This window comes from Salvelinus namaycush, chromosome 20 (genome assembly GCF_016432855.1).
Source record: "Salvelinus namaycush isolate Seneca chromosome 20, SaNama_1.0, whole genome shotgun sequence".
In the NCBI taxonomy this organism is placed as follows: Eukaryota; Metazoa; Chordata; class Actinopteri; order Salmoniformes; family Salmonidae; genus Salvelinus; species Salvelinus namaycush.
This window is the reverse complement of record NC_052326.1, coordinates 39295009-39320458: the sequence shown is the minus strand read 5'-3', so window position 1 is coordinate 39320458 and position 25450 is coordinate 39295009. Positions and strand designations below refer to the sequence as shown.

The following is a 25450-nucleotide window of genomic DNA, read 5'->3' as shown; positions in this document are numbered from 1 at the left end:
GTGTAGAAAGCTATGGGCTGTTAAAACACAGTGGTGGTTCATTGAGGTGTATTGAATGGGTCTCTTTCTATGTCATTGGTCATTTTGGTCGTTGACTTTCACAGTGCTACTGCTCTTGTAGAAATGAAGGCTGTCACCTCTCCTGTGTCGAGGTATAATCATCAATTCTGCGCACTGAGATCTCTGTCACTTTGGCTGTTCTCTTCAGGCCAGCCCACCCATGGCACGGTCAGACCTTTTAATCTGGAACACCAGTAGGATCCAGAGCTCTCATCCCTCTGCTTTGTTATGATCAACTAACTGAGCCATTCACCTGAATCAGAGAGGTGCAGGGGGCTGCCTTAATCAACATCATCGGCACCAGTGGAGCAGTTGTTGTGGGTTAATTGCCTTGCTCAAGGGCAGAATGGCAGATGTTTCCACCTTGCCGGCTCGGGAGTCAACCAGTGACCTTTCGGTTACTGCCCATCACTGTTAACCGCTAAGCTACCTGCCGCCCCATATGAAGTGGGTTAGAGTATGTAAAGATGGCTGGTAACAAATATCATTACATTTCCGTTCTGAGTAGTGCCACTGTTCAGCAAAACAGTAATATGATGAGGCAGAAATATATACTTCCTGTAACGTTCACCATGTAATATTCACAATATTCAACATAAGAGTTTAACAAAAGGTTACTTTTGGTCAAGTCCTAAAGCAACCTTTTTCTTCTGCCAGTCACTGAGGCAAGTAGATTAAAAAAATCTACCAGCCACTCCAATTTTTTACCACCCAAAATATGTTTTGCATTAATTACATCACAAAACACAAAATTAAATGAATGATTATGCTTAGTAATGTTTCTAAAACAAGGAATCTATTACTAGTAAGATGGAATGTGGTACATTTCTGAATTAAATGTAATATCTTGTGACCTGTGTCTAACCAAAATATCAGATGAGACAAATGTCAACTGCACCATTTAAGGTGAACGTGGTAATGGGGCCACTCAAGTCTTCATGTGTGTCTGTGAGAATCTGAATAGTAGAGGCCAAAGACGTCTGTTCTCTTCGCTAGCAGTGGAAGCAAATTCAAACTTTGAAAAATAACCTAACTTGTGAACAAAACATTATACATATCCAAGAAACACAAAGATAAAGTATCACTTTAGTAGTTAGACCAACTTGTATGCCTGTGCGCATTGCTTTTAAAAATGAATCTTTCAGCACTTAATTGACAGTGCACACAGACCCCCAGCCAGCCAGGCAGTGCTGCTGCGCCAGGTAGGATACCTATAACGTTAGGATTTCTATTTCTTTGTGCGTTACCAGAATTGAAACAAATGTCAGAAATACTTTGAAAACAACTACTGCAGCATTTATTTTCTATAAATCACTACTCACATGTGCCCATACTTGACTTTTTATAATGTTTATGAAATGCTCGCACTGTAGAGCCCTGAGTGTGACCTGCCAACGGGGCTGGTGAATTAAACATTCTTACCTGTCAATGCCAAAATCTCCCCACATTTGGCGGTTGATGATTTTAGGCCCTGGTTTCAGTGTATCCTTTTCTCCCTGATTTGTTTGATGTTTTTGGTTGATGAGAGCAGAACATTTAAAAGGGAAGAAGTTCACACAGTATGTTGGATCCTTGCTAGATATTGCTGCACTGTTGGAGCTAGAAACATTTTGTTGCACCTGCAATAACCTAACGTAGCAGGCGTAAAAGAAACGCCTGAAACTAGATCCCCTACATACTGGTCTTGACAAGAAGACAAAATACTGTCGGGGAAGGTTCTCTTCTGCACTGTTCAACCAATCCAGTAAATGTGGAGGAGGAGTTAAGATGGAGTGTTGCCTTGTTAACGTCCAAAAGCGGAAGTCGCGTCACATGGTCTCGTTCCATTGCCCCTGACACTCGGAACATACGATTGTTGGGACTCTGCAGAGCTTACACCTGCGATGCAATCTACAAAACTGGGTACGTGACCATAAACGTTGATTTGATTGCACAAAGATGAAAGGACGGTACTTACTGTCACTCCCAGCGTACTGAAAGAAATGTATTACTCGTTGTGAAGAGGAACTCGTATGTTCTTTCTTTCAGAACATAATGGCTCCTTCCCTTTACACAACATGCGTCATACAAAGTGCATTCAGTGGAACGTTCAATTTACACTTGTATCAGCTGGAGTGGTTAGTGCACACTGTAGACCTACAGTAACTGCCTGCTGTACAGAGCCATCAGTTGAATCCCTCTTCATGGTTCTCTTCATCGTGGCCATAAGCCCAGCCATGCAGTATCAATTCTCCACTAACATCAAAGGCCAGTTAAATAGGAAGGGAGGAGGGCTGCAGGGCAGGCAGGCATAGTGTAGAGATATAGACTGATTGTGTCCCAAATGGCATCCTATTCCCTATATAGTGCACTACTTTTGACCAGTACCCATAGGGATCTGGTCAAAAAGAGTGCACTATGTATAGAGCTGTTGGACTCCTCTACTATGTTGGTATTGTATTATAGTATTTATAGCCATAATTGAAATGTAGTCATCTGGCTAGTTGGCAGCCAGGCTAAACGCCTCATCAGCAGCGGCAGTGGAAAAAGAGAGGCTGTACTTGAGGAAAACTTTTCTTAAATATATTCAATCAGCTTTTTAAGAACCACATTATTTGATGTTACTGCAAGGTCAAATTGGCTAGATGGTGCTACAGGTTGCTAAAGGAATAGTTTATAGTGAAGAAAGAAAAACCTGCAATTGACCAGATTCACATGTGGTATAGTGGAATGCCTTAAACGTTGCAATGATAATGAAGAATGAACGTGTCATTGGCAAACACAAGGGCCTGTTTTGGGTGTTATTGACTATCCTTATTTGTGGGCAGATGCCTACAGTATTTACAGTTTTCATCATTAATGTCAGTCGTCCAGGTTAATCACAGACTGCAGGCGTCAAGAACATCTCAATGATGTGCTGTGGATGTGGGATATTATTCACAATAGGCTAGTCGCTACAGTAGAATTGTTTTCGAAATCAATAGCTGTACCATTCATACAGGGAGTCATAACTCCTGACAATGGCCCGAGAAATGACCTGGAAAGCACCCAGCACTTTAGCACTGTAATTGCCACACGTTGACAGCATCACTTTACTCCCAATAAATTCACTGTGACAGTATTTGTTGCTGTGTAGTATATGTATGCCCAGGAGCATGGACTGTATCCCTCTACTGTTTGATGATGATAGGGGACACAGAACAGGCCAGGGAGTGTACTGTACAGTACAGCACAGTGAAGCCCAGGAGAGTTCAGTACTGTAGAGTAGCCTCCAGTACAGTCCAGTAGAGACCTGTAGAGTTTACTAGTAGAGAGCCTGTTGAATGATTCTGGGCGGGTCGCACATTTGCTGACATAAGACACTAGTTTAGGATTTGAATATTTTATCCACAGTACATATAGCGCTGGGCGGGCTGAACTGCTTGTTTTGAATGAAAGCAGGGAGATGTGTGTGAGCTGTCATTACCCCCCTCTGTGTCTAATCTGGTTAATGGCTTTCACCAAAGCCCCCGATACACTTAATCACAGAGCTGAACACAGCACACCATTAAAGCTACAGTTTGGGATTTGTTCAAAGGTAATTTTAATCAGTGAGCAAAACAAACAGGCTTTTTACCTGTGGCTGAATGAATCCACTGGGTGGACCAACGGCTGATGCATATCGTTAGTTAGTTAGATGACTGCAAGTCAAGACCAGGAGACATTGGGTCCTTAATGTTATACCACTAACAGTAGATAAGCAGTGCATATCAAAAACAAGTCTGTTCTGTTTTTAGAGCACACATTGAAGTGTGTAGTTTAAAAATAACTTAGTTCAACATTGACTTCTCAGGGTCGTTCCATGTCATTTCAGCAGCCATGACACCCACCATAACAGATCGTTCTGAAATTATTTCTGTAGTTACAAACAGATAATATTAGCATTGGTGCAACTTTATTTTGTTGACATATAATTTGACCTCTTAGATATTAAGCTAAATGATTGCAATGAAATTGGCCATTTTAAATGATAGGATTCAAATCCTCTTTCTTTTGCTTTTTGAGGTGGAACGACCCCTCAGGAAGTCTTACAGTGGGGCTTGACAAAAGAGGTCAAGTTTTTCCTCAGTCACACAATAGAATACTGGGTCATCAACAGTACCATTATGAGTACAGAGGAAATGCCAGGATGTTAGGGTTTTTCCCACCACACTGTGTGGAGAGGGGAAAATGGGCTTGCTGGAGACTACATGACTTACATGACCCAATTGGGTCTAATGGCTGGACTTGTGATGCTCCTTGTGTGAATCAGATCCCTGTCAGAGAGATTTAGTTTCAGAGTAGTAAATCTGGTCAATGTTTACAAAAAGTGATCTCAGTAAAGGTATTCTGTAAACAATTGTACTGACAGTGGAACTAATCTAAGATTCTCTGAGGAACAACAAAGCTGATGCTTTGCCCTAGTGATATTTGACCGGTCAAGTTACTACTGACCAGGAGTTCTTCCCAAGTGGAGGGCAACCTTACTAGGGATTGGTCAGGTAGCAGGCATCCAGGTCAGGGATTGGTCAGACGCCCAGCTCAGCTCATGTCAGCTCTGTGTGTCGTTGAGATGAAGATGTAACACTGATCTGAGTGGTTGACTAGCTTACTAAGCTTCTTTTCTCCTGAAGCTTGATCTTGCACAAATGAAAGATGATGGATCTCAAGAAGGGTTAACAGTATCTATAAAAGCATGTAACGTAATATAATTAATGCTATGACTGTGACCATAATTAATGCTATGACTGTGACCATAATTAATGCTATGACTGTGACCATAATTAATGCTATGACTGTGACCATAATTAATGCTATGACTGTGACCATAATTAATGCTATGACTGTGTTTCTTCACAGCATTGTACCTGTTTCCATTGAGGTTGGTTGTGAGAGCCGTTTAGTGTTTGTTTGACTATTAATTCGTTGTGGTTTATGTATAAGTCTTGGGGCTGTGTTCCCATCACCACATCGTTGGCTGATTTTTAGCAATCTCTTTTTTTCCTGGCAGGCCTATGGGTGGTATAGTTCTGAGGGTCAACACAAACATCGTCTCCAGCTGGAGATGGAGAGGAAGAGCCTGAGGAATGAGAAAAAGCACACACACTTCTTTTGGCATCTTGTTCTCTTCTCTCCCGCCCCCCTCAACTCACTCACTGTTCTTCGTACCGTTTTCTCACCTTTCAGCTCAGTGAGGTTTTGTCTGTGGAAATGGATGGGTTTTAACATGGTGGCCTTTCCTCTTATAAACACTTACTTAAGTAGAGTAAACACAAGCGGAGAGTTTCTAACCATGCAAAAAAATATAGACCGGGAACTTTGCCATGTAAACATGTGCTAGCTGGATGTGATGTGCTGTAACAGTCGGTGGGTGAGTTGTTCACAGCACAGTGGGCATTCTTCATGGGAGACAAACTGGGATAGCAGCTAGGCTTGCCACACAGACATCAGCTGCCAGCCGGCCTGAGTCTACTGCACATCTGTTCTCCACATGGTTCCCAGGAATTCCACAAGAGCAGTCTCTCACAGTCTGATGCTTTCACTAAACATCTAGCAATGTTCTCATCGAGTTGCAGTCCCTGTGGAGAGAAGTCTCTGGTTGGTAGGCTTATATGTATGTTTGGATTTAAGTCAGTTCTTAAGTCAGGAGAGTCCATTAGACTTGATACACAATAACTAGGCCTGATTTCCATCATGGTAACACTGTATTTGAATAAAAGCTAATGTTTACATACAGAACATAGGGAATGCTGAACAACAAAACTTGTTTTTTAAGGTTTTGCTTTTGGGAGATATCCTCTCTTCCTCTGTGTTTGGCTCACACATAGAATCTGTCATTTAATGAAGAAATGACATCATAGATGAAGATGCTGCTCAACTGGATCATGTCAATCATGGTAGAAGGTTAGAAGTGTCCAACAGAACTACAGACAACCACCGAACCTCTTAGAAGCTTAAAAGCTTGGAATGAAGGAACAGTGCCTCTGGGTGTACATACAACAATGACCTACCACCCATGTACAGTATATGACTGTTTAAAACATTGTAGTGGGTGGGAAAGACTTTGATCATGGTACATGATGTGGCTTGCTATACTATAGCTGGAAGGATTCAAAGCCACTACTGGATTATTCAGACAGCAACTTGATGTGATTCTAGCTAGAATGGAAGAGAGTTGGATGTGAACATGAAGGGTTGAGAAGCAGATACAATGGCGCTGCACACACAAACTCAAATCTGACTTTCCTTTGGCCTTGTTGTTTTCTAATAGTATTTTAATTGTAAACAGTATTACAATGAAGATTTAGGACATCAACTAAATATAAACCAGCATATTTTTGACATGTCCCCATAATACACTCTGCAGTCCACTAATCCACTACTGTTGCAAGCCAGTGTACTGTAACTAAAGCAGATTATTGTGCCAGTTTTTCCCGTGCAGATTCAAACAGAGAGAACAGAAGTCAACTCTGTTTGTTGTATTATTTACTGTAGGATCACATGATCTCTGCCGCTTTTGGAGGGTGCATCCCAAATGGCACCCTATGCCCTTTATAGGTCACCACTTTTGACTAGAGCCCAAAGTAGCGCACTATACAGTACCAGTCAAAAGTTTGGACACACTTACTTATTAAACGTTTTTTCTTTATTTTTACGGATTTCTACATTGAAGAATTATAGTGAAGACATCACAACTATGAAATAACACATATGGAATCATGTAGTAGCCAAAAAAGTGTTAAACAAATGAAAATATATTTTATATTCTAGATTCTTCAAAGTTTGCCTTGATGACAGCTTTGCACGCTCTTGGCATTCTCTCAACCAGCTTCACCTAGAATACTTTTTCAACAGTCTTGAAGGAGTATCCATATATGTTGAGCACTTGTTGGCTGCTTTTCCTTCACTGCGGTCCAAATCATCCCAAACCATCTCTATTGGGTTGAGGTCGGGTGATTGTGGAGACCAGGTCATCTGATGCAGCACTCCATCACTCTCCTTCTTGGTCAAATAGCCCTTACAGAGCCTGGAGGTGTGTTGGGTCATTGTTCTGTTGAAAAACAAATGATAGTCCCACTAAGCGCAAACCAGATGGGTTGGTGTATTGCTGCAGAATGCTGTTGTAGCCATGCTGGTTAAGTGTGCCTTGAATTCTAAATAAATTACCAACAATGTCACCAGTAAAGCACCATCACACCATCTCCTCCATGATTCACGGTGGGAACCACACATGTGGAGATCATCCGTTCACCTACCCGGCGTCTCACAAAGACACAGCGGTTGGAATAAAAAATCTCAAATTTGGACACATCAGACCAAACGACAGATTTCCACCGGTCTAATGTCCATTGATCATGTTTCTTGGCCCAAGCAAGTCTCTTCTTCTTATTGTTGTCCTTTAGTAGTGGTTTCATTGTAACAATTTGACCCTAAAGGCCTGATTCATGTCTCCTCTGAACAGTTGATGTTGAGATGTGTCTGTTACTTGAACTCTGTGAAGCATTTATTTGGGCTGCAATTTCTGAGGCTGGTAACTCGAATGAACTTATCCTCTGCAGCAGAGGTAACTCTGGGTCTTCCTTTCCTGTGGCGGTCCTCATGAGAGCCAGTTTCAGCATAGCGCTTGTATGGTTTTTGTGACTGTACTTGAAGAAACTTTCAAAGTTTTCCTGGATTAACTGACCTTCATGTCTTAAAGTAATGATGGGCTGTCGTTTCTCTTTGCTTATTTGAGCTGTTGTTGCCATAATATGGACTTGGTCTTTTACCAAATAGGGCTATCTTTTGTATACCACCCCTACCTTGTCACAGCAGAACTGATTGGCTGAAACGCATTAAGAAGGAAAGGAATTCCACAAATTAACTTTTAACAAGGCACACCTTTTAATTGGTTGAGAGAATGCCAAGCGTGTGCAAAGCTGTCATCAAGGCAAAGGGTGACTACTTTGAAGAATGAGTCAGCGTGTCCCCTAACTTTTGACTGGTAGTGTATTGGGAAGTGGTTCCCAAGTCCAGTCCCCGAGTACTCCCAACAGCACACATTTTTGTTGTAGCGCCGGACAAAAACACCTGATTCCACTTGTCAAGGGCTTGATGATTATTTGACATGTAGAATCAGTTGTGCTTGTCCGGGGCCACAACAAAAATATGTACTGTTGGGAGTACTGGAGGACTGGAGTTGAGAAACACTGATATAGGGAATAGGGGGGCATTTGGGACACAGCCTTGCACTCATGCCCTCAGGATCCCCCTGCAAGGCTAAATAATCCCTGCCAGGGTAGAAAGTGCTTACTCATAGCAGGGACCATGCTGAACGTTTTGTAGAGATGTATTCCTGGGCGGGCTGAAATATTTGATACTGTATTTGTACTGTATTCCTGACATTTTCTCTTCCTGGTCCTGAGTGTTGTGAATGCCCTCATTGGAGTGGAGAGCAGAGCTTGCTTTTTAACACTGTCACTGTGTGAATGTCTTTGTTGATATTTATCACTGCTTGAGTTCAACTGAATATGATTTTTGAGCTGGGGTGAGTTAATTAATCCAGGGGATGAGCATGTTCATCATACCGCTCAGGTCCATGCCAGGCTATACCTGGTAACCATGCTCATGGTTAAGAGAGGGAAGTATGGATTTGTATGGATAATAATGAAGGTGTAGTGGTCCTGTGGTGGCTTTACTGAGGTATTACTTCTCTTCTCCAGGGTAACACTGCTTGTTTTTGAACACTGTGTGAGGTCTACAGGGAGAACTGTGTGGAGCTGGAAATAGAAAGGGCTAGTTGGATATATGGTTCAGGGGAATAGGAGGAAAATAATGAGTGTGTGTGAGAGATGCTCTTTGTGTTAAGGAGTTGTTGTGTTTTGTCTGTTTTCCAGTCTACTGTATAAATCCTGAATACTAGTATTTAATGGGTTGCATGTTGCGTCACAAAGATTATCTTGAGGACTGGTGCCCACCAGACGAAAGGTTGTACTCGAAGGATTCTCATTTAATCAAGTGCATTATAGTGTCTTGGAAACATGATGACATTTCAAAGGAAGGTAAACAATTAGTATGGCAACCTTTTGTCATCATTGTAATATCATCAGATTGACTTTAGATGCAGTATAACTTTAGCTAGGTAGCTAAGATTGAGGGGACAGCACTGGATTTTAGCTAGCCAAAGTTGGGATTGCTAGCTATTTTTTACAACATTTGCTAGCTAATGTCAACATTGCCCTTTCTCGAAAGTAAATTTGACGACATCAAAATAATGGCAAAGTTGTTTCCTAATAATTTTGCCTACTTTTGTAATGTTATGGTATTTCCAAGGCACTAAGTAATTCAGACAAATCAATCATTAGCCCCCTTTTTAAGAATGCCCGGGCACCACTCGACCTTCAGGAGTCACTATGGCTGACACCTTGACCAGACAGGCCGTGCGCTGTGTTGATTTTGTCAATTCACACCAGACGTGATCATGGCACACAGGTTAAAATACCAAAACCAATTGGGAATCAATTATATTAATTTGGGTGCATGTCAAAGTACACATGAAACATTCATGGACATTTAGCTAGCTAACTGTTGGGTAAATCCATTTGAATTCAATCACTTTTTGACAGCCTCCATTTTGATTTAAACAAAACTTTCTGTACTTGTTTGCCAATGCAAGAAGTGGTCAGAAAGTTATTTTTTGGACCTGAATGCCAGAACATTCAGGAGATAAAGGTGCTCAATGTTGACCCAGTTGCATAACCTGCCAAACCTTGAGAAACCCATGTAAAACACTTTCTAAAAATCAAAAGTGTCTGATGGGTAGTTTATGCACACCATCATGATTGTTTGTTTCGCATCAACCAAAGATAAGAAGAGGTGACAAGATAAGTTTGGTCTGTTTGCAGTATGCATGTTGAAGGGGGTGTGTTGTCTACAATCATTCACTTCCCTTCATTCACTTCTGTAGTTTACTCGAAAGATGAGTGAACCATTCCTTCACTTCATTTTGTTATAACATCTTTAGTCTGACATACGTTTACGTGACATCCAGACTGCATTGTATAATGTCAACAAACATGGCGCCACTCATAGCTGGCAAATAGCTTAGCATTAGCTCATCATAATCAGTATAACCTTCAAAAAAATATTTTACACACATCATAATTGTCCATTACAATCGATGCAATAATCAGAATGCATGATTTGTCACTAGTACTTGAAAACGCGGATAAAACGGTAAATACATTATGCTCCATACATACAATACTGTATGCTACAGTAGAAACGACAACACGATATACAGAAAAAAAGTAACTTAGGAACGCACACATGACCAAAGTTATTATTTGTAAGGAAAACAACACGGTTCTTCGGCTTGCAAGCCTCCCCCTTTTTCCTCCAAACATAACGATGGTCATTATGGCCAAATAGTTATATTTTTGTTTCATCAGACCAGAGGACATTTCTCCAAAAAGTACGAGCTTTGTCCCCATGTGCAGTTGCAAACCATAGTCTGGCTTTTTTATGGCGGTTTTGGAGTAGTGGCTTCTTCCTTGCTGAGCGGCCATTCAGGTTATGTCGATATAGGGCTTGTTTTACTGTGGATATAGATACTTTTGTACCTGTTTCCTACAGCATCTTCACAAGTTCCTTTGCTGTTGTTCTTTCGATTGATTTGCACTTTTCACACCAAAGTACGTTCATCTCTAGGAAACAGAACGCGTCTCCTTCCTGAGCGGTATGACTGCTGCGTCGTCCCATGGTATTTATACTTACATATTATTTTTTGTACAGATGAACGTGGTACCTTCAGGCGTTTGGAAATTGCTCCCAATGATGAACCAGACTTGGGGAGGTCTACAATTTTTTTCTGAGGTCTTGGCTGATTTCTTTTGTTTTTCCCATGATGTCAAGCAAAGAGGCACTGAGTTTGAAGGTAGGCCTTGAAATATAACAACACACATCCAATTGACTCAAATGATGACATTTAGCCTATCAGAAGCTTCTAAAGCCATGACATCATTTTCGTGAATTTTCCAAGCTGTTTAAAGGCACAGTCAACTTAGTGTATGTAAACTAGAGGTCGACCGATTATGATTTTTCAACGCCGATACCGATACCAATTATTGGAGGATCAAAAAAGCCGATACCGATTAATCGGACAATTTTTTTTCTATTTATTTATTTGTAATAATGACAATTACAACAATACTGAATGAACACTTATTTTAACTTAATATAATACATCAATAAAATCAAGTTAGCCTCAAGTAAATAATGAAACATGTTCAATTTGGTTTAAATAATGCAAAAACAAAGTGTTGGAGAAGAAAGTAAAAGTGCAATATGTGCTATGTAAGAAAGCTAACGTTTCAGTTCCTTGCTCAGAACATGAGAACATATGAAAGCTGGTGGTTCCTTTTAACATGAGTCTTCAATATTCCCAGGTAAGAAGTTTTAGGTTGTAGTTATTATTGGAATTATAGGACTATTTCCCTCTATACAATTTTGTATTTTATTAACCTTTGACTATTGGATGTTCTTATAGGCACTTTAGTATTGCAAGTGTAACAGTATAGCTTCCGTCCCTCTCCTCGCTCCTCCCTGGGCTCGAACCAGCAACACAACGACAACAGCCACCATCGAAGCAGCGTTACCCATGCAGAGCAAGGGGAACAACTACTAGAAGGCTCAGAGCGAGTGACGTTTGAAACGCTATTAGCGCGCGCTAACTAGCTAGCCATTTCACTTCGATTACACCAGCCTCATCTCGGGAGTTGATAGGCTTGAAGTCATAAACAGCGCAATGCTTGACGCACAACGAAGAGCTGCTGGCAAAACGCACGAAAGTGCTGTTTGAATGAATGTTTACGCGCCTGCTTCTGCCTACCACCGCTCAGTCAGATACTTAGATACTTGTATGCTCAGTCAGATTATATGCAACGCAGGACACGCTAGATAATATCTAGTAATATCATCAACCATGTGTAGTTAACTAGTGGTTATGATTGATTGTTTTTTATAAGATAAGTTTAATGCTAGCTAGCAACTTACCTTGGCTTCTTGCTGCCCTCGCGTAACAGGTAGACAGCCTGCCACGCAGGCTCCTCGTGGAGTGCAATGTAAGGCAGGTGGTTAGAGCATTGGACTAGTAACCGGAAGGTTGCAAAAACGAAGCTGACAAGGTAAACATCTGTCGTTCTGCCCCTGAACAAGGCAGTTAACCCACCGTTCCTAGGCCGTCATTGAAAATAAGAATGTGTTCTTAACTGACTTGCCTAGTTAAATAAAGGTGTCAAAATTTTATTAATTCTTTTAAATCGGCAAATCGGTGTCCAAAAATACCGATTACCGATTGTTATGAAAACTTGAAATCGGCCCTAATTAATCGGACATTCCGACCTCTAATCTGAATACTAATGTAAATGTGATATTTCATTTTTTATACATTTGCAAAAATTTCTAAACTTTGTCATTATGGTGTATTTTGTGTAGATTGATGAGGAAAGAACCAATTTAATCCATGTTAGAATAAGGCTGTAATGTAAATAAATGTGTAAAATGTCTAGTGGTCTGAATACTTTCCGAAATAAAACATATGGAATCATATAGTAGCCAAAAACGTGTTAAACAAATCACTTCTTTGGTTTCTTTATGATTTCATAGTTTTTATGTCTTCACTATTATTCTACAATATGGAACATAGTAAATATGGAGAAAAACTCTTGAATGAGTGTCACGGCTCTTGTCGGAATGAGTGGACCAAAGTGCAGCGTGGTAAGTGTTCATGATACATTTATTACTCAAAACACTCAAACAAAATAACAAAGAGGGAAAAACGAAACAGTCCTGTCAGGTGCAGACACTTAACAGAAAACAACTACCCACAAAACCCAAACGAAAAAGGACAACTTATATATGATCCCGATTCAGAGACAACGATAGATAGCTGCCTCTGATTGGGAACCACAGCAACATAGAAATAAAGAAACTAGAATGCCCACCCTAGTCACAATGACTATGCTTCTCAACTTTTGACTGGAACTTATATATTTTTTAAAATCGTATAACTTGTACTTGTGAATAGCCTGTACTTGTGAATAGCTTGTACACGCTCGCTCACGCAATGCAGCCGGTCTGGTTAGTGTGTGAGACGTCTTCAAAACGTTCATAACAATGACGACTGAGTGATGGAGGTACAACCAATGAATAGGTAAATGCTGTTTCAGGTGTGTAAAGATGTATAGCCGTGGCATGCTCTACCATCCATTCCCTGGCCTATAAACCTAAGCCCTGTGTGTGTCAGGTAGTGTTGAGGTAGGTGTATTAAGGTTCAGGGTCTATGAGTGCTCTAACCAGGCTTCCCCAGGCCTAAGCCCTGTGTGTGTCAGGTAGTGTTGAGGTAGGTGTATTAAGGTTCAGGGTCTATGAGTGCTCTAACCAGGCTTCCCCAGGCCTAAGCCCTGTGTGTGTCAGGTAGTGTTGAGCTAGGTGTATTAAGGTTCAGGGTCTATGAGTGCTCTAACCAGGCTTCCCCAGGCCTAAGCCCTGAGCCCTGTGTGTGTCAGGTAGTGTTGAGCTAGGTGTATTAAGGTTCAGGGTCTATGAGTACTCTAACCAGGCTTCCCCAGGCCTAAGCCCTGAGCCCTGTGTGTGTCAGGTAGTGTTGAGCTAGGTGTATTAAGGTTCAGGGTCTATGAGTGCTCTAACCAGGCTTCCCCAGGCCTAAGCCCTGAGCCCTGTGTGTGTCAGGTAGTGTTGAGCTAGGTGTATTAAGGTTCAGGATCTATGAGTGCTCTAACCAGGCTTCCCCAGGCCTAAGCCCTGAGCCCTGTGTGTGTCAGGTAGTGTTGAGCTAGGTGTATTAATGTTCAGGGTCTATGAGTGCTCTAACCAGGCTTCCCCAGGCCTAAGCCCTGAGCCCTGTGTTGTTGTCTGCTCTGCTCTATGGCTCCAGCTGGCTGCTTTAATCCTGGGGCCACAGGGGACTCCATCCCGGCTGAGGAGGGAGTTTAAACTGTTGACATGGTGCTGTCTCTCTTCAGCTCTGATCTAAGACTGACTGACTGACTGGGAGGAACCCTTCTTTTCTGTTCCACTTCTCTGCCTGTTGCCTTCGGGTAGCTACGCTGTTGCTGCTTGGCCGGCGTGCCATCCTCCCACACAGACAAACCCTCACTCTCTTTCTTTACCTCTCTCTCTCTCTCTCTCTCTCTTTCTTTACCTCTCTCTCTCTCTCTCTCTCTCTCTCTCTCTCTCTCTCTCTCTCTTTCTCTCTCTCTATATCCCTCTCTCTTTCTTTACCTCTCTATATCCCTCTCTCTTTCTTTACCTCTCTATATCCCTCTCTCTTTCTTTACCTCTCTATATCCCTCTCTCTTTCTTTACCTCTCTATATCCCTCTCTCTTTCTTTACCTCTCTATATCCCTCTCTCTTTCTTTACCTCTCTCTATCCCTCTCTCTCTCTCTCTCTCTCTCTCTCTCTCTCTTTCTTTACCCTCTCTCTCTCTCTCTCTCTCTTTCTTTACCCTCTCTCTCTCTCTCTCTCTCTCTCTCTCTCTCTCTCTCTCTCTCTCTCTCTTTCTCTCTCTTTCTCTCTCTCTTTCTCTCTCTCTTTCTCTCTCTTATTGGCATTGGAAATATATGTTAACATTGCCAAAGCAAGTGAAATAAACAATAACAAATTAGATGTAAACATTACATTCACAAAAATTCCAAAGGAATAGAGACATTTCAAATGTCATGTTATGGCTATACACAATGTGCAAATAGTGAAAATACAAAAGGGGAAATAAATAAACATAAATATGGGTTGTATTTACAATGTGCTTTGTTCTCCACTGGTTGCCCTTTTCTTGTGGCAACAGGTCACAAATCTTGATGCTGTGATGGCACACTGTGGTATTTCACCCAATAGATATGGGAGTTTATCAAAATGGATTTGTTTTTCGAATTCTTTTGTGGATCTGTGTAATCTGAGGGAAATATGTGTCTCTATGGTCATACATTTGTCAGGAGGTTAGAAAGTGCAGCTCAGTTTCCACCTCATTTTGTGGGCAGTGTGCACATAGCCTGTCTTCTCTTGAGAGCCTGGTCTGCCTACGGCGGCCTCTCTCAATAGCGAGGCTATGCGCACTCTCTCTCTGTCTCACTCTGTGTCTCTCTCTGTCTCCCCTCTTTCTATCTCTATTCATCTTGCCACACTATCAATTTAGATATAAGCTGCGAGCTCTTTCACCTCCCTTCATCACAGACAGGAGACATGGTGTATCATCTTTAATATGTTTCAATAGAAGCCATTTTCTGACACCTGTCACTATTTCTGAACATCAAAGAAAATTCTTGATCACTGACATCTGTCTGTCTTACATCTCAAAAGCCAAAATTACTACATGCATACCAAGTGCTTTGTATCCCTCATATGCTCATTGATGCTAACAAAACCTGAGTCATTAATTGTCTTATTCATATAGCATCAAAGACTTTCTCCCAGATCAGCATTGTGGTGCTGAAGAGATAGTGTTACCTTTTTGATCAGAACAGAACAGTGCACCACCTGAAGCCAGAGAGAAGAGTCTTCATTAATCCCCCTTCTAATGATGCAACTATCAGTAAGAACTGAGCTGGGCAGAGGAGAGGTCTGTGTCTGTGTCTGTGTCTGTGTCTGTGTCTGTGTGTGTGTGTGTGTGTGTGTGTGTGTGTGTGTGTGTGTGTGTGTGTGTGTGTGTGTGTGTGTGTGTTAACCAAGCTAAAGCTATGAGTCACTCTCGAGGGGGCTGTAGAATAATAAAGGAATCCCCCTCTGACTCCTAAGGCTAAAGTTACAATCCGCCCCCTACTCCCCAATGACACAATACTAGAGAGGAGTGGGTGTTCTCAATCAATAGGCATGGCTACACTTCCACAGCCCTATCCTGGGTACATACACTTCCATTTGTAGGAGGGGTGGTGGGTGGTATTATTATAGTTCTAAATGTTCTTGGCAGAAGGAAATGTTTACCAAGTTGCAGTAGGCAGCTAAGCTGTTTGGGTCTCTGAGTGCGTGTTGGCCTAAAAGATGATCTTTGGTATCTGGTAATTGGGCTGAGGTGGGCGAGAGAGGAGCTACTGAGAACAGAGCATTAAAGGTTGCAGGGTAGGATGAGTGTATTTGATGACTGAGTCGCTGTAAGATGGAGGCATTCTAATATTGCTTACCTACACCACTACTGTAGTATTGCGCTCAGCTGAAGGAGAGAGAAGTCAGAGACCTTTGTATATCGCAGACACACACACACCCAGGGTAGGCTCTCAGAGAAAATGTAAAATCTTTACTGTATCTGTGTGGCTAGTCTTTCAAACGCAGGGATGGACAGCTCCCTGTCTCCTCTCAGTGGATAACCTGGTTCAATGAGGTACATGGTGAGAGCATACCACCCCCCTACGTGCAAGTTCATAGCCTACGCCAGAAGAGTCCAGTATCTCTGTTACTCGTGCACTCTAGGAGATGTGTTGGGCTACAGTGTCTCTCTCCTTCTCCCTCCTGCAGACAGCAGCTAACATACAGTACCTGATCAAAAGTATGTGGGCACCTGCTCATTGAACATCTAATTCCAAAATCATGGGCATTAATGGAGTTGGTCCCCCCTTTGCTGCTGTAACAGCCTCCACTCTTCCACAAGATGTTGGAACATTGCTGCCGGGACTTGCTTCCATTCAGCCTCGAGCATTAGTGAGGTCGGGCATTTATGTTTGGCGATTAAGCCTGGCTCTCAGTTGGCGTTCCAATTCATTCCAAAGGTGGGGATGGGGTTGAGGTCAGGGTTCTGTGCAGTCCAGTCAAGTTCTTCCACATAGATCTCGACAAACCATTTCTGTATGGACCTCGCTTTTTGCACGGGGGCATTGTCATGCCGAAACAGGAAAGGGCCTTCCCCAAACTTTTGCCACAATGTTGGAAGCCCAGAATTGTCTAGAATGTCATTGCATGCTGTAGCATTAAGATTTCCCTTCACTGGAAGTAAGGGGCCTCGTCCGAACCGTGAAAAAGTGCCAACTGAAAAACAGTTGGCACTGTGCATTCGGGCAGGTAGCGTTCTCCTAGCCTCTGCTAAACCCAGATTCGTCCGTTGGACTACCAGATGGTTAAGCGTGATTCATCACTCCAGAGAACGCGTTTCCACTGCTCCAGAGTCCAATGGCAGCAAGCTTTACACCACTCCAGCTGACACTTGGTATTGCGCATGGTGATCTTAGGCTTGTGTGCGGCTACTCGGCCATGAAACCCATTTCATGAAGCCCCCGACAAACAGTTCTTGTGCTGACGTTGCTTCCAGAGGCAGTTTGGAACTCAGTAGTGAGTTTTGCAACTGAGGATAGACAATTTTCACGTGCTTCAGCACTTGGCAGACCCGTTCTGTGAGCTTGTGTGGCCTACCAATTCACGGCGAGCCATTGTTGCTCCTAGATGTTTCCACTTCACAATAACAGCATTTACAGTTGACTGGGGTAGGTCTAGCAGGGCAGAAATTTGACCAATTGACTTGTTGGAAAGTTGACATCCTGTGACGGTGCCACATTGAAAGTCACTGAGCTTTTGAGTAAGGCCAATCTACAGCCAATGTTTGTCTATGGAGATTGCATGGCTTTGTGCTTGATTTTATATACACCTGTCAGCAACGGGTGTTTCTGAAATGGCCGAATCCACTAATTTGAAGGTGTCCACATACTTTTTTATAAATAGTGTAGCTTCTCAGCCTGTAACTGGGCGTAGTGAATGGGCAGTAATCTAAAACCACCTAAACAACCTTATCAGAAAGGAAAATCATGGACTCGCTTTTTCCATTTGGTTATTACCAAATTGCAGTTTATATTTCTGTGCACAGTACAGCCTCCTCATCAATTTCCAGAATACAGTTTGTTCAGGAAATCCAGGCACCGTCTGAATGCAGTTGATGGATGGTGAGTGTGTGTGAGAGCAGCCTCGAGTATCAAAGGGCTCTGAGGGTTTTCAGATAAACTATTATTGTTGTTGTTCCACCTCCCCCTTGGATCAACCCTGATGGTGGGTGATCATTACTTCTGATTAAGGTCCACACAGAGGGAAGACAGACATACTGTAGGTTAAATGATCCACACAGAGGGAAGACAGACATACAGTAGGTTAAATGATCCACACAGAGGGAAGACAGACATACTGTAGGTTAAATGATCCACACAGAGGGAAGACAGACATACAGTAGGTTAAATGATCCACACAGAGGGAAGACAGACATACTGTAGGTTAAATGATCCACACAGAGGGAAGACAGACATACTGTAGGTTAAATTATCCACACAGAGGGAAGACAGACACATACTGTAGGTTAAATGATCCACACAGAGGGAAGACAGACATACTGTAGGTTAAATTATCCACACAGAGGGATGACAGACATACTGTAGGTTAAATTATCCACACAGAGGGATGACAGACATACTGTAGGTTAAATGATCCACACAGAGGGAAGACAGACATACTGTAGGTTAAATTATCCACACAGAGGGAAGACAGATATACTGTAGGTTAAATTATCCACACAGAGGGAAGACAGACATACTGTAGGTTAAATTATCCACACAGAGGGAAGACAGATATACTGTAGGTTAAATTATCCACACAGAGGGAAGACAGACACATACTGTAGGTTAAATTATCCACACAGAGGGAAGACAGACATACTGTAGGTTAAATGATCCACACAGAGGGAAGACAGACATACTGTAGGTTAAATGATCCACACAGAGGGATGACAGACATACTGTAGGTTAAATGATCCACACAGAGGGAAGACAGACATACTGTAGGTTAAATTATCCACACAGAGGGAAGACAGACACATACTGTAGGTTAAATTATCCACACAGAGGGAAGACAGACACATACTGTAGGTTAAATTATCCACACAGAGGGAAGACAGACATACTGTAGGTTAAATTATCCACACAGAGGGAAGACAGACATACTGTAGGTGAAATTATCCACACAGAGGGAAGACAGACATACTGTAGGTGAAATTATCCACACAGAGGGAAGACAGACATACTGTAGGTTAAATTATCCACACAGAGGGAAGACAGACACATACTGTAGGTTAAATTATCCACACAGAGGGAAGACAGACACATACTGTAGGTTAAATTATCCACACAGAGGGAAGACAGACATACTGTAGGTTAAATTATCCACACAGAGGGAAGACAGACATACTGTAGGTTAAATTATCCACACAGAGGGAAGACAGACACATACTGTAGGTTAAATTATCCACACAGAGGGAAGACAGACATACTGTAGGTTAAATTATCCACACAGAGGGAAGACAGACATACTGTAGGTTAAATTATCCACACAGAGGGAAGACAGACATACTGTAGGTTAAATTATCCACACAGAGGGAAGACAGACATACTGTAGGTTAAATTATCCACACAGAGGGAAGACAGATATACTGTAGGTTAAATTATCCACACAGAGGGAAGACAGACACATACTGTAGGTTAAATTATCCACACAGAGGGAAGACAGACATACTGTAGGTTAAATGATCCACACAGAGGGAAGACAGACATACTGTAGGTTAAATGATCCACACAGAGGGAAGATAGACATACTGTAGGTTAAATTATCCACACAGAGGGATGACAGACATACTGTAGGTTAAATTATCCACACAGAGGGAAGACAGACATACTGTAGGTTAAATTATCCACACAGAGGGAAGACAGACATACTGTAGGTTAAATGATCCACACAGAGGGAAGACAGACACATACTGTAGGTTAAATTATCCACACAGAGGGAAGACAGACATACTGTAGGTTATATTATCCACACAGAGGGAAGACAGACACATACTGTAGGTTAAATTATCCACACAAGGGAAGACAGACACATACTGTAGGTTAAATTATCCACACAGAGGGAAGACAGACATACTGTAGGTTAGATTATCCACACAGAGGGAAGACAGACATACTGTAGGTTAAATGATCCACACAGAGGGAAGACAGACACATACTGTAGGTTAAATGATCCACACAGAGGGAAGACAGACATACTGTAGGTTAGATTATCCACACAGAGGGAAGACAGACATACTGTAGGTTAAATTATCCACACAGAGGGAAGACAGACATACTGTAGGTTAAATTATCCACACAGAGGGAAGACAGACATACTGTAGGTTAGATTATCCACACAGAGGGAAGACAGACATACTGTAGGTTAAATGATCCACACAGAGGGAAGACAGACACACACTGTAGGTTAAATTATCCACACAGAGGGAAGACAGACATACTGTAGGTTAGATTATCCACACAGAGGGAAGACAGACATACTGTAGGTTAAATTATCCACACAGAGGGAAGACAGACATACTGTAGGTTAAATGATCCACACAGAGGGAAGACAGACATACTGTAGGTTAAATTATCCACACAGGAGGCAATGAGTAATAAAAAGCATTACGTTGTGTGTAGCAATGATGACACCTGGGCTGTGGTTACTGTGTGGGCTGGTCTCGTGGGGGCAGGCAGTCTTCTCCTGCTTTTGCTGGTAAGGCCTGTGTGCCAATCAAACTATCATTTGGTTCTCCAGGTCTCTGGCTGTATACCACCAGAGCCTATTCTGTTTCTCCAGGTCTCTGGCTGTTTAACCCCCACAGCATGTTCTGTTCTGCCCTGATTGAACTCTCTCTCCATCTCACTCTCCCTCCATCACTACAAAATGGATGGCAAAGTAGGGTTATTTTATGAAAGAGGAGTTACAGAGGAAGTACTGAGGAAGTGAAGAGTGTACATTGTTTGGTTCACCTTTGTGTCAGTGCATGATATACAAGAAGTACAGTATCCTATCCGTGTTCTGTTGCACCACAAGCCCCCTAAAAACCTTTGACCTCTCAGGAGTTATCCCACCCACACCCACCTATAGCTCCAGTCTTCATAGTTGTGGTGTTATAAAGGCTGACAGAATGGTTCCTTTCTTTCTTTGCTCTCTTCATCATTTTGGATGATTGCCCAGATTGTTCTGGCTCCTACTCAGCAGTTTGGCTTAATTGACCTGCCTGAGGCTGAGACGGCAACATCTATCCCATTCCCTAGAGTTTAACATACAAAGACCAGGAACACTTTTTTTGTATTTTATAACTTTGTATTGCAGTTAGAATTATACCTATGTAATTTTTTTATATACTGTAGATCCCAAAACATTTTTCTGTCACGCCCTGACCTTAGAGATCCATTTATCCAGTTTATGTCTCTATTTTGGTTTGGTCAGGGTGTGAGTTGGGGTGGGTATTCTATGTTCTATTATTTGTATTTCTATGTTTTGGCCGGGAGGGTTCTCAATCAGGGACAGCTGTCTATCGTTGTCTCTGATTGAGAACCATACTTAGGTATCCCTTTCTTCCACCTGTCTTTGTAGGAAGTTGACTTTGTTTATGGCACATAGCCTTTGGCTTCATGGTTTGTTTTGTAGTGTTTATTGTTTTGTTCGGCGTCTTTCCAAATAAAAATAAAATGTACGCTTACCATGCTGCGCCTTGGTCCTCTTCTTTCAACGGCCGTGACATTTCCATTCAATGTAAATACAGAACATATTAAACAATAGGGTAAGTGTACCTATTAAGCCCACCAAAATTTAAGCATAGAAATGTTTTTAATTTATTATTTGTAAAAAAATATATAAAAAAGAATTGTGCTCCCTTTTTTATCCGCAATTTTTTAGATCTTGTCTCATCGCTGCAACTCCTCAACGGACTCGGGAGAGGTGAAAGTGGAGCCAAGTGTCCTCCGAAACATAACCCGACTAACCGCGCTACTTAACCCGGGAGCCAATTGCACTGTTCAACTGGCAACCGGGGTCAGCCCGCAGGCCCCCCACAAGGAGTCGCTAGAGTGCGATGAGCCAAGTACAGCCCCACCGGCCAAACCCTCCCTTAACCTCGATGACACTGGGCCAATTGGGCATCGTCCTATGGGACTCCCGGCCACTGCCAGTTGTGGCACAGCTCGGGAATGAACCTGGGTCTGTAGCCTTAGACCGCTGCGCCACTCGGGAGGCCCAAGTTTAGACATTTCTAACATACTCTGACTATATAAAACATTAACCCCCTAAGGTCGATGTCCGCGCCCCTGCGGAAATCTAATTAGCATAACAAAAAATCCCCATAAAAATCTGTCAGTTTAAGCTAGAGATATCAGTATGTAACACTTCTGCATTTGCAGTGAAAGGTGACAGAGTTAGAGCAGTGTTTTTCAGACCATGAGAATCACCATGACCATGAAAATCGCTCTTCTCACAAAATCATCCAAACTATTATGACGCCTCTATGGAAAGATGAGACTCCCACAAACATGATGGTGTTCTCCGTTTTGCTCTACATCCCCCAGAAGCGTCTTGGGACTCGTCTGAAGTCGGTACAGCCGATCTGCCAACTTATGTCTGTAGCGTCTGAACAGTTTGGGCTACACAATAATATGACCCCTCTGTTTATATGCAAGACACCCGCAGGCCTCTGAAGGTCCCCTGTTACAAGTTACATTTTTTTATGGAAGTATACAGTATATGGAGATTGTTTAGTGACAAAAATAAGGGGTTCAAAACATGTAAAAAAACAACAACAAATGTTTCCTGATGTTTCAGAATAAACTTCATTTAGATTTTTTGGGGGGGACTATCTGTTGTTCCATATAGTGAATATTTTATTCAGTGTCTTTGTAAGGGTAATACCAGTAAGGCAAAATTAAAATGTTTTAAAAATAACAGTTTTTCCTGATCTTTCTTATACACTACATGGCCAACAGTATGTGTACACCCTTTCAAATTTGTGGGTTCGGCTATTTCAGCCACACCCGACAGGTGTATAAAATCGAGTACACAACCATGCAATCCCAATAGACAAACGTTGTCAGTAGAATGGAACGTACTGAAGAGCTCAGTGACTTTCAACATGGCACCGTCATAGGATGCTACCTTTCCACCAAGTCAGTTCGTCAAATTTCTGCCCTGCTAGAGCTGCCCCGATCAACTGTAAGTGCTGTTATTGTGGAAACATAAGTGGAAACTGTTATTGTGGAAATATAAGTGTAAACATCTAGGAGCAACGACGGCTACCCCGCGAAGTGGTGGGCCACACAAGCTCACAGAATGGGACCGCAGAGTGCTGAAGCGCATGGCGCTTAAAAATCGTCTGTCCTCGGTTGCAACACTCACCACCGAGTTCCAAACTGCCTCTGGAAGCAACATCAGCAAAACAACTGATTGTCGGAAGCTTCATGAAAGGGGTTTCCATGGCCGAGCAGCCGCACACAAGCCTAAGATCACCATGCGCAATGTCAAGTGTTGGCTGGAGTGGTGTAAAGCTCGCCGCCATTGGACTCTGGAGCAGTGGAAGTGCGTTCTATGGAGTGATGAATCACGCTTCACCATCTGGCAGTCTGACAGACGAGACTGTGTTTGGCGGATGCCATGAGAACGCTACCTGCCCGAATGCATAGTACCATTTCCAACTGTAAAGTTTGTTGGAGGAGAAATAATGGTCTGGGACTGTTTTTCATGGTTCGGGCTAGGCTCCTTAGTTCCCGTGAAGGGAAATCTTAACGCTACAGTATACAATGACATTCTAGATGATTCTGTGCTTCCAACTTTGTGGCAACAGTTTTGGGATGGCCCTTTCCTGTTTCAGCATGACAATGCCTCTGTGCACAAAGCGAGGTCCGAACAGAAATAGTTTGTCGAGATTGCTATTTAAGAACTTCACTGACCCGCAAAGAGCCCTGACCTCAACCCCATCAAACACCTTTGCGATGAATTGGAACGCCGACTGAGAGCCAGGCCTAATCGCCCAACATCAGTGCCCGACCTCACTAATGCTCTTGAGGCAGAATGGAAGCAAGTCCCGCAGCAATGTTCCAACATCTAGTGGAACGCCTTCCATAAAAAGAGGAGGCTGTTATAGCAGCAAAGGGGGGACCAACTCCATATTAATGCCCATGATTTTGGAATAACATGTTTGACGAGCAGGTGTCAGCCATGTACTGTATCTCTCAGATAGAGGAAAGACACTTCAAAACAAACTTCCTTTAGATATTTTTCATCAAATAATTGTTTCAGATTTTTTGGGATAATTCAATGGGTCTTAAAATTCTAAATCAAATAGCAAAATGATCCTTGGTACAACCTTCTTAAAACAATTCCATATAGCTTAGTAGTACTCCCCCAGTTTAAACAGGGCTTAGACTTTTATGGATTAAGGACACCTGCTCTTTCTATGACAGACTGACCAGGTGAAATCTATGGTCCCTTATTGATGTCACTTGTTAAATCCACTTCGATCAGTGTAGATGAAGGGGAGTAGACCGGTTAAAGAATATTTTTTTAAGCCTTGAGGCAATTGAGACATGGATTGTGTATGTGTGCCATTCAGAGGGTGAATGGGCAAGACAACATATTTAAGTGCCTTTGAACAGGGTATAGTAGTATCAAATCAAATCAAAGTTTATTTGTCACGTGCGCCGAATACAACAGGTGTAGACCTTACAGTGAAATGCTTACTTACAGGCTCTAACCAATGGTGCGAGAAAAAAAAGGTATGTGTGTAGGTAAGTAAAGAAATAAAACAACAGTAAAAAGACATTTGAAAAAAGAGTAGCAAGGCTATATATAGACACCTGTTAGTCAGTCTTATTGAGGTAGTATGTACATGTAGGTATCGTTAAAGTGACTATGCATATATGATGAACAGAGAGTAGCAGAAGCGTAAAAAGAGGGGTTGGTGGGTGGTGGGACACAATGCAGATAGCCCGGTTAGCCAATGTGCGGGAGCACTGGTTGGTCGGTCCAATTTAGGTAGTATGTACATGAATGTATAGTTAAAGTGACTATGCATATAAGATAAACAGAGAGTAGCAGCAGCGTAAAAGAGGGGTTGGGGGGGCACACAATGCAAATAGTAGGGGCCAGGCGCACTGGTTTGAGTGTGTCAAGAACTGCAATACTGCTGGGTTTTCTCTCACAACAGTTTCCCATGTGTATCAAGAATGGTCAACCACCCAAAGGATATCAAGCCTACTTTACACAACTGTGGGAAGCATTGGAGTCAACATGGGCCAGCATCCCTGTGGAACGCTTTCGACACCTTGTAGGGTCAATGCCCCAACAAATTGAAGCTGTTCTGAGGGCAAAAGGGGTGCAACTCAATATTAGGTTTTTCTTATATATTCTTTCTGACCTCTAACCTCTGTCTCTCTATTTCCCTCAGCTCTACAGGGTGGCCAGTCGGGGCCAGTAGAAAAAGAGCATCATGGGAGCATGGGGGACAGGGTGAGGGAGAGGAGGGCGGCAGGAGGAGACTCCTACTGGGCTTATTCAGGTGAGTAGTTTTCTCCTCC

The 25450-nt window shown here is 42.4% G+C and overlaps 1 protein-coding gene across 1 annotated transcript in view; it reads left to right on the top strand.

Annotated features, from left to right (window-relative positions):
* The first annotated feature begins 5918 nt into the window (after positions 1-5918).
* The window catches only part of LOC120064806 (receptor-type tyrosine-protein phosphatase gamma-like), a 178832-nt gene continuing 159300 nt past the window's right edge, over positions 5919-25450 (top strand). The window contains exons 1-2 of the mRNA XM_039015404.1: positions 5919-5961; positions 25321-25431. Of these exons, the coding sequence (XP_038871332.1) occupies positions 5919-5961; positions 25321-25431 (154 nt within the window). The remainder of the gene's footprint in view (positions 5962-25320; positions 25432-25450) is intronic.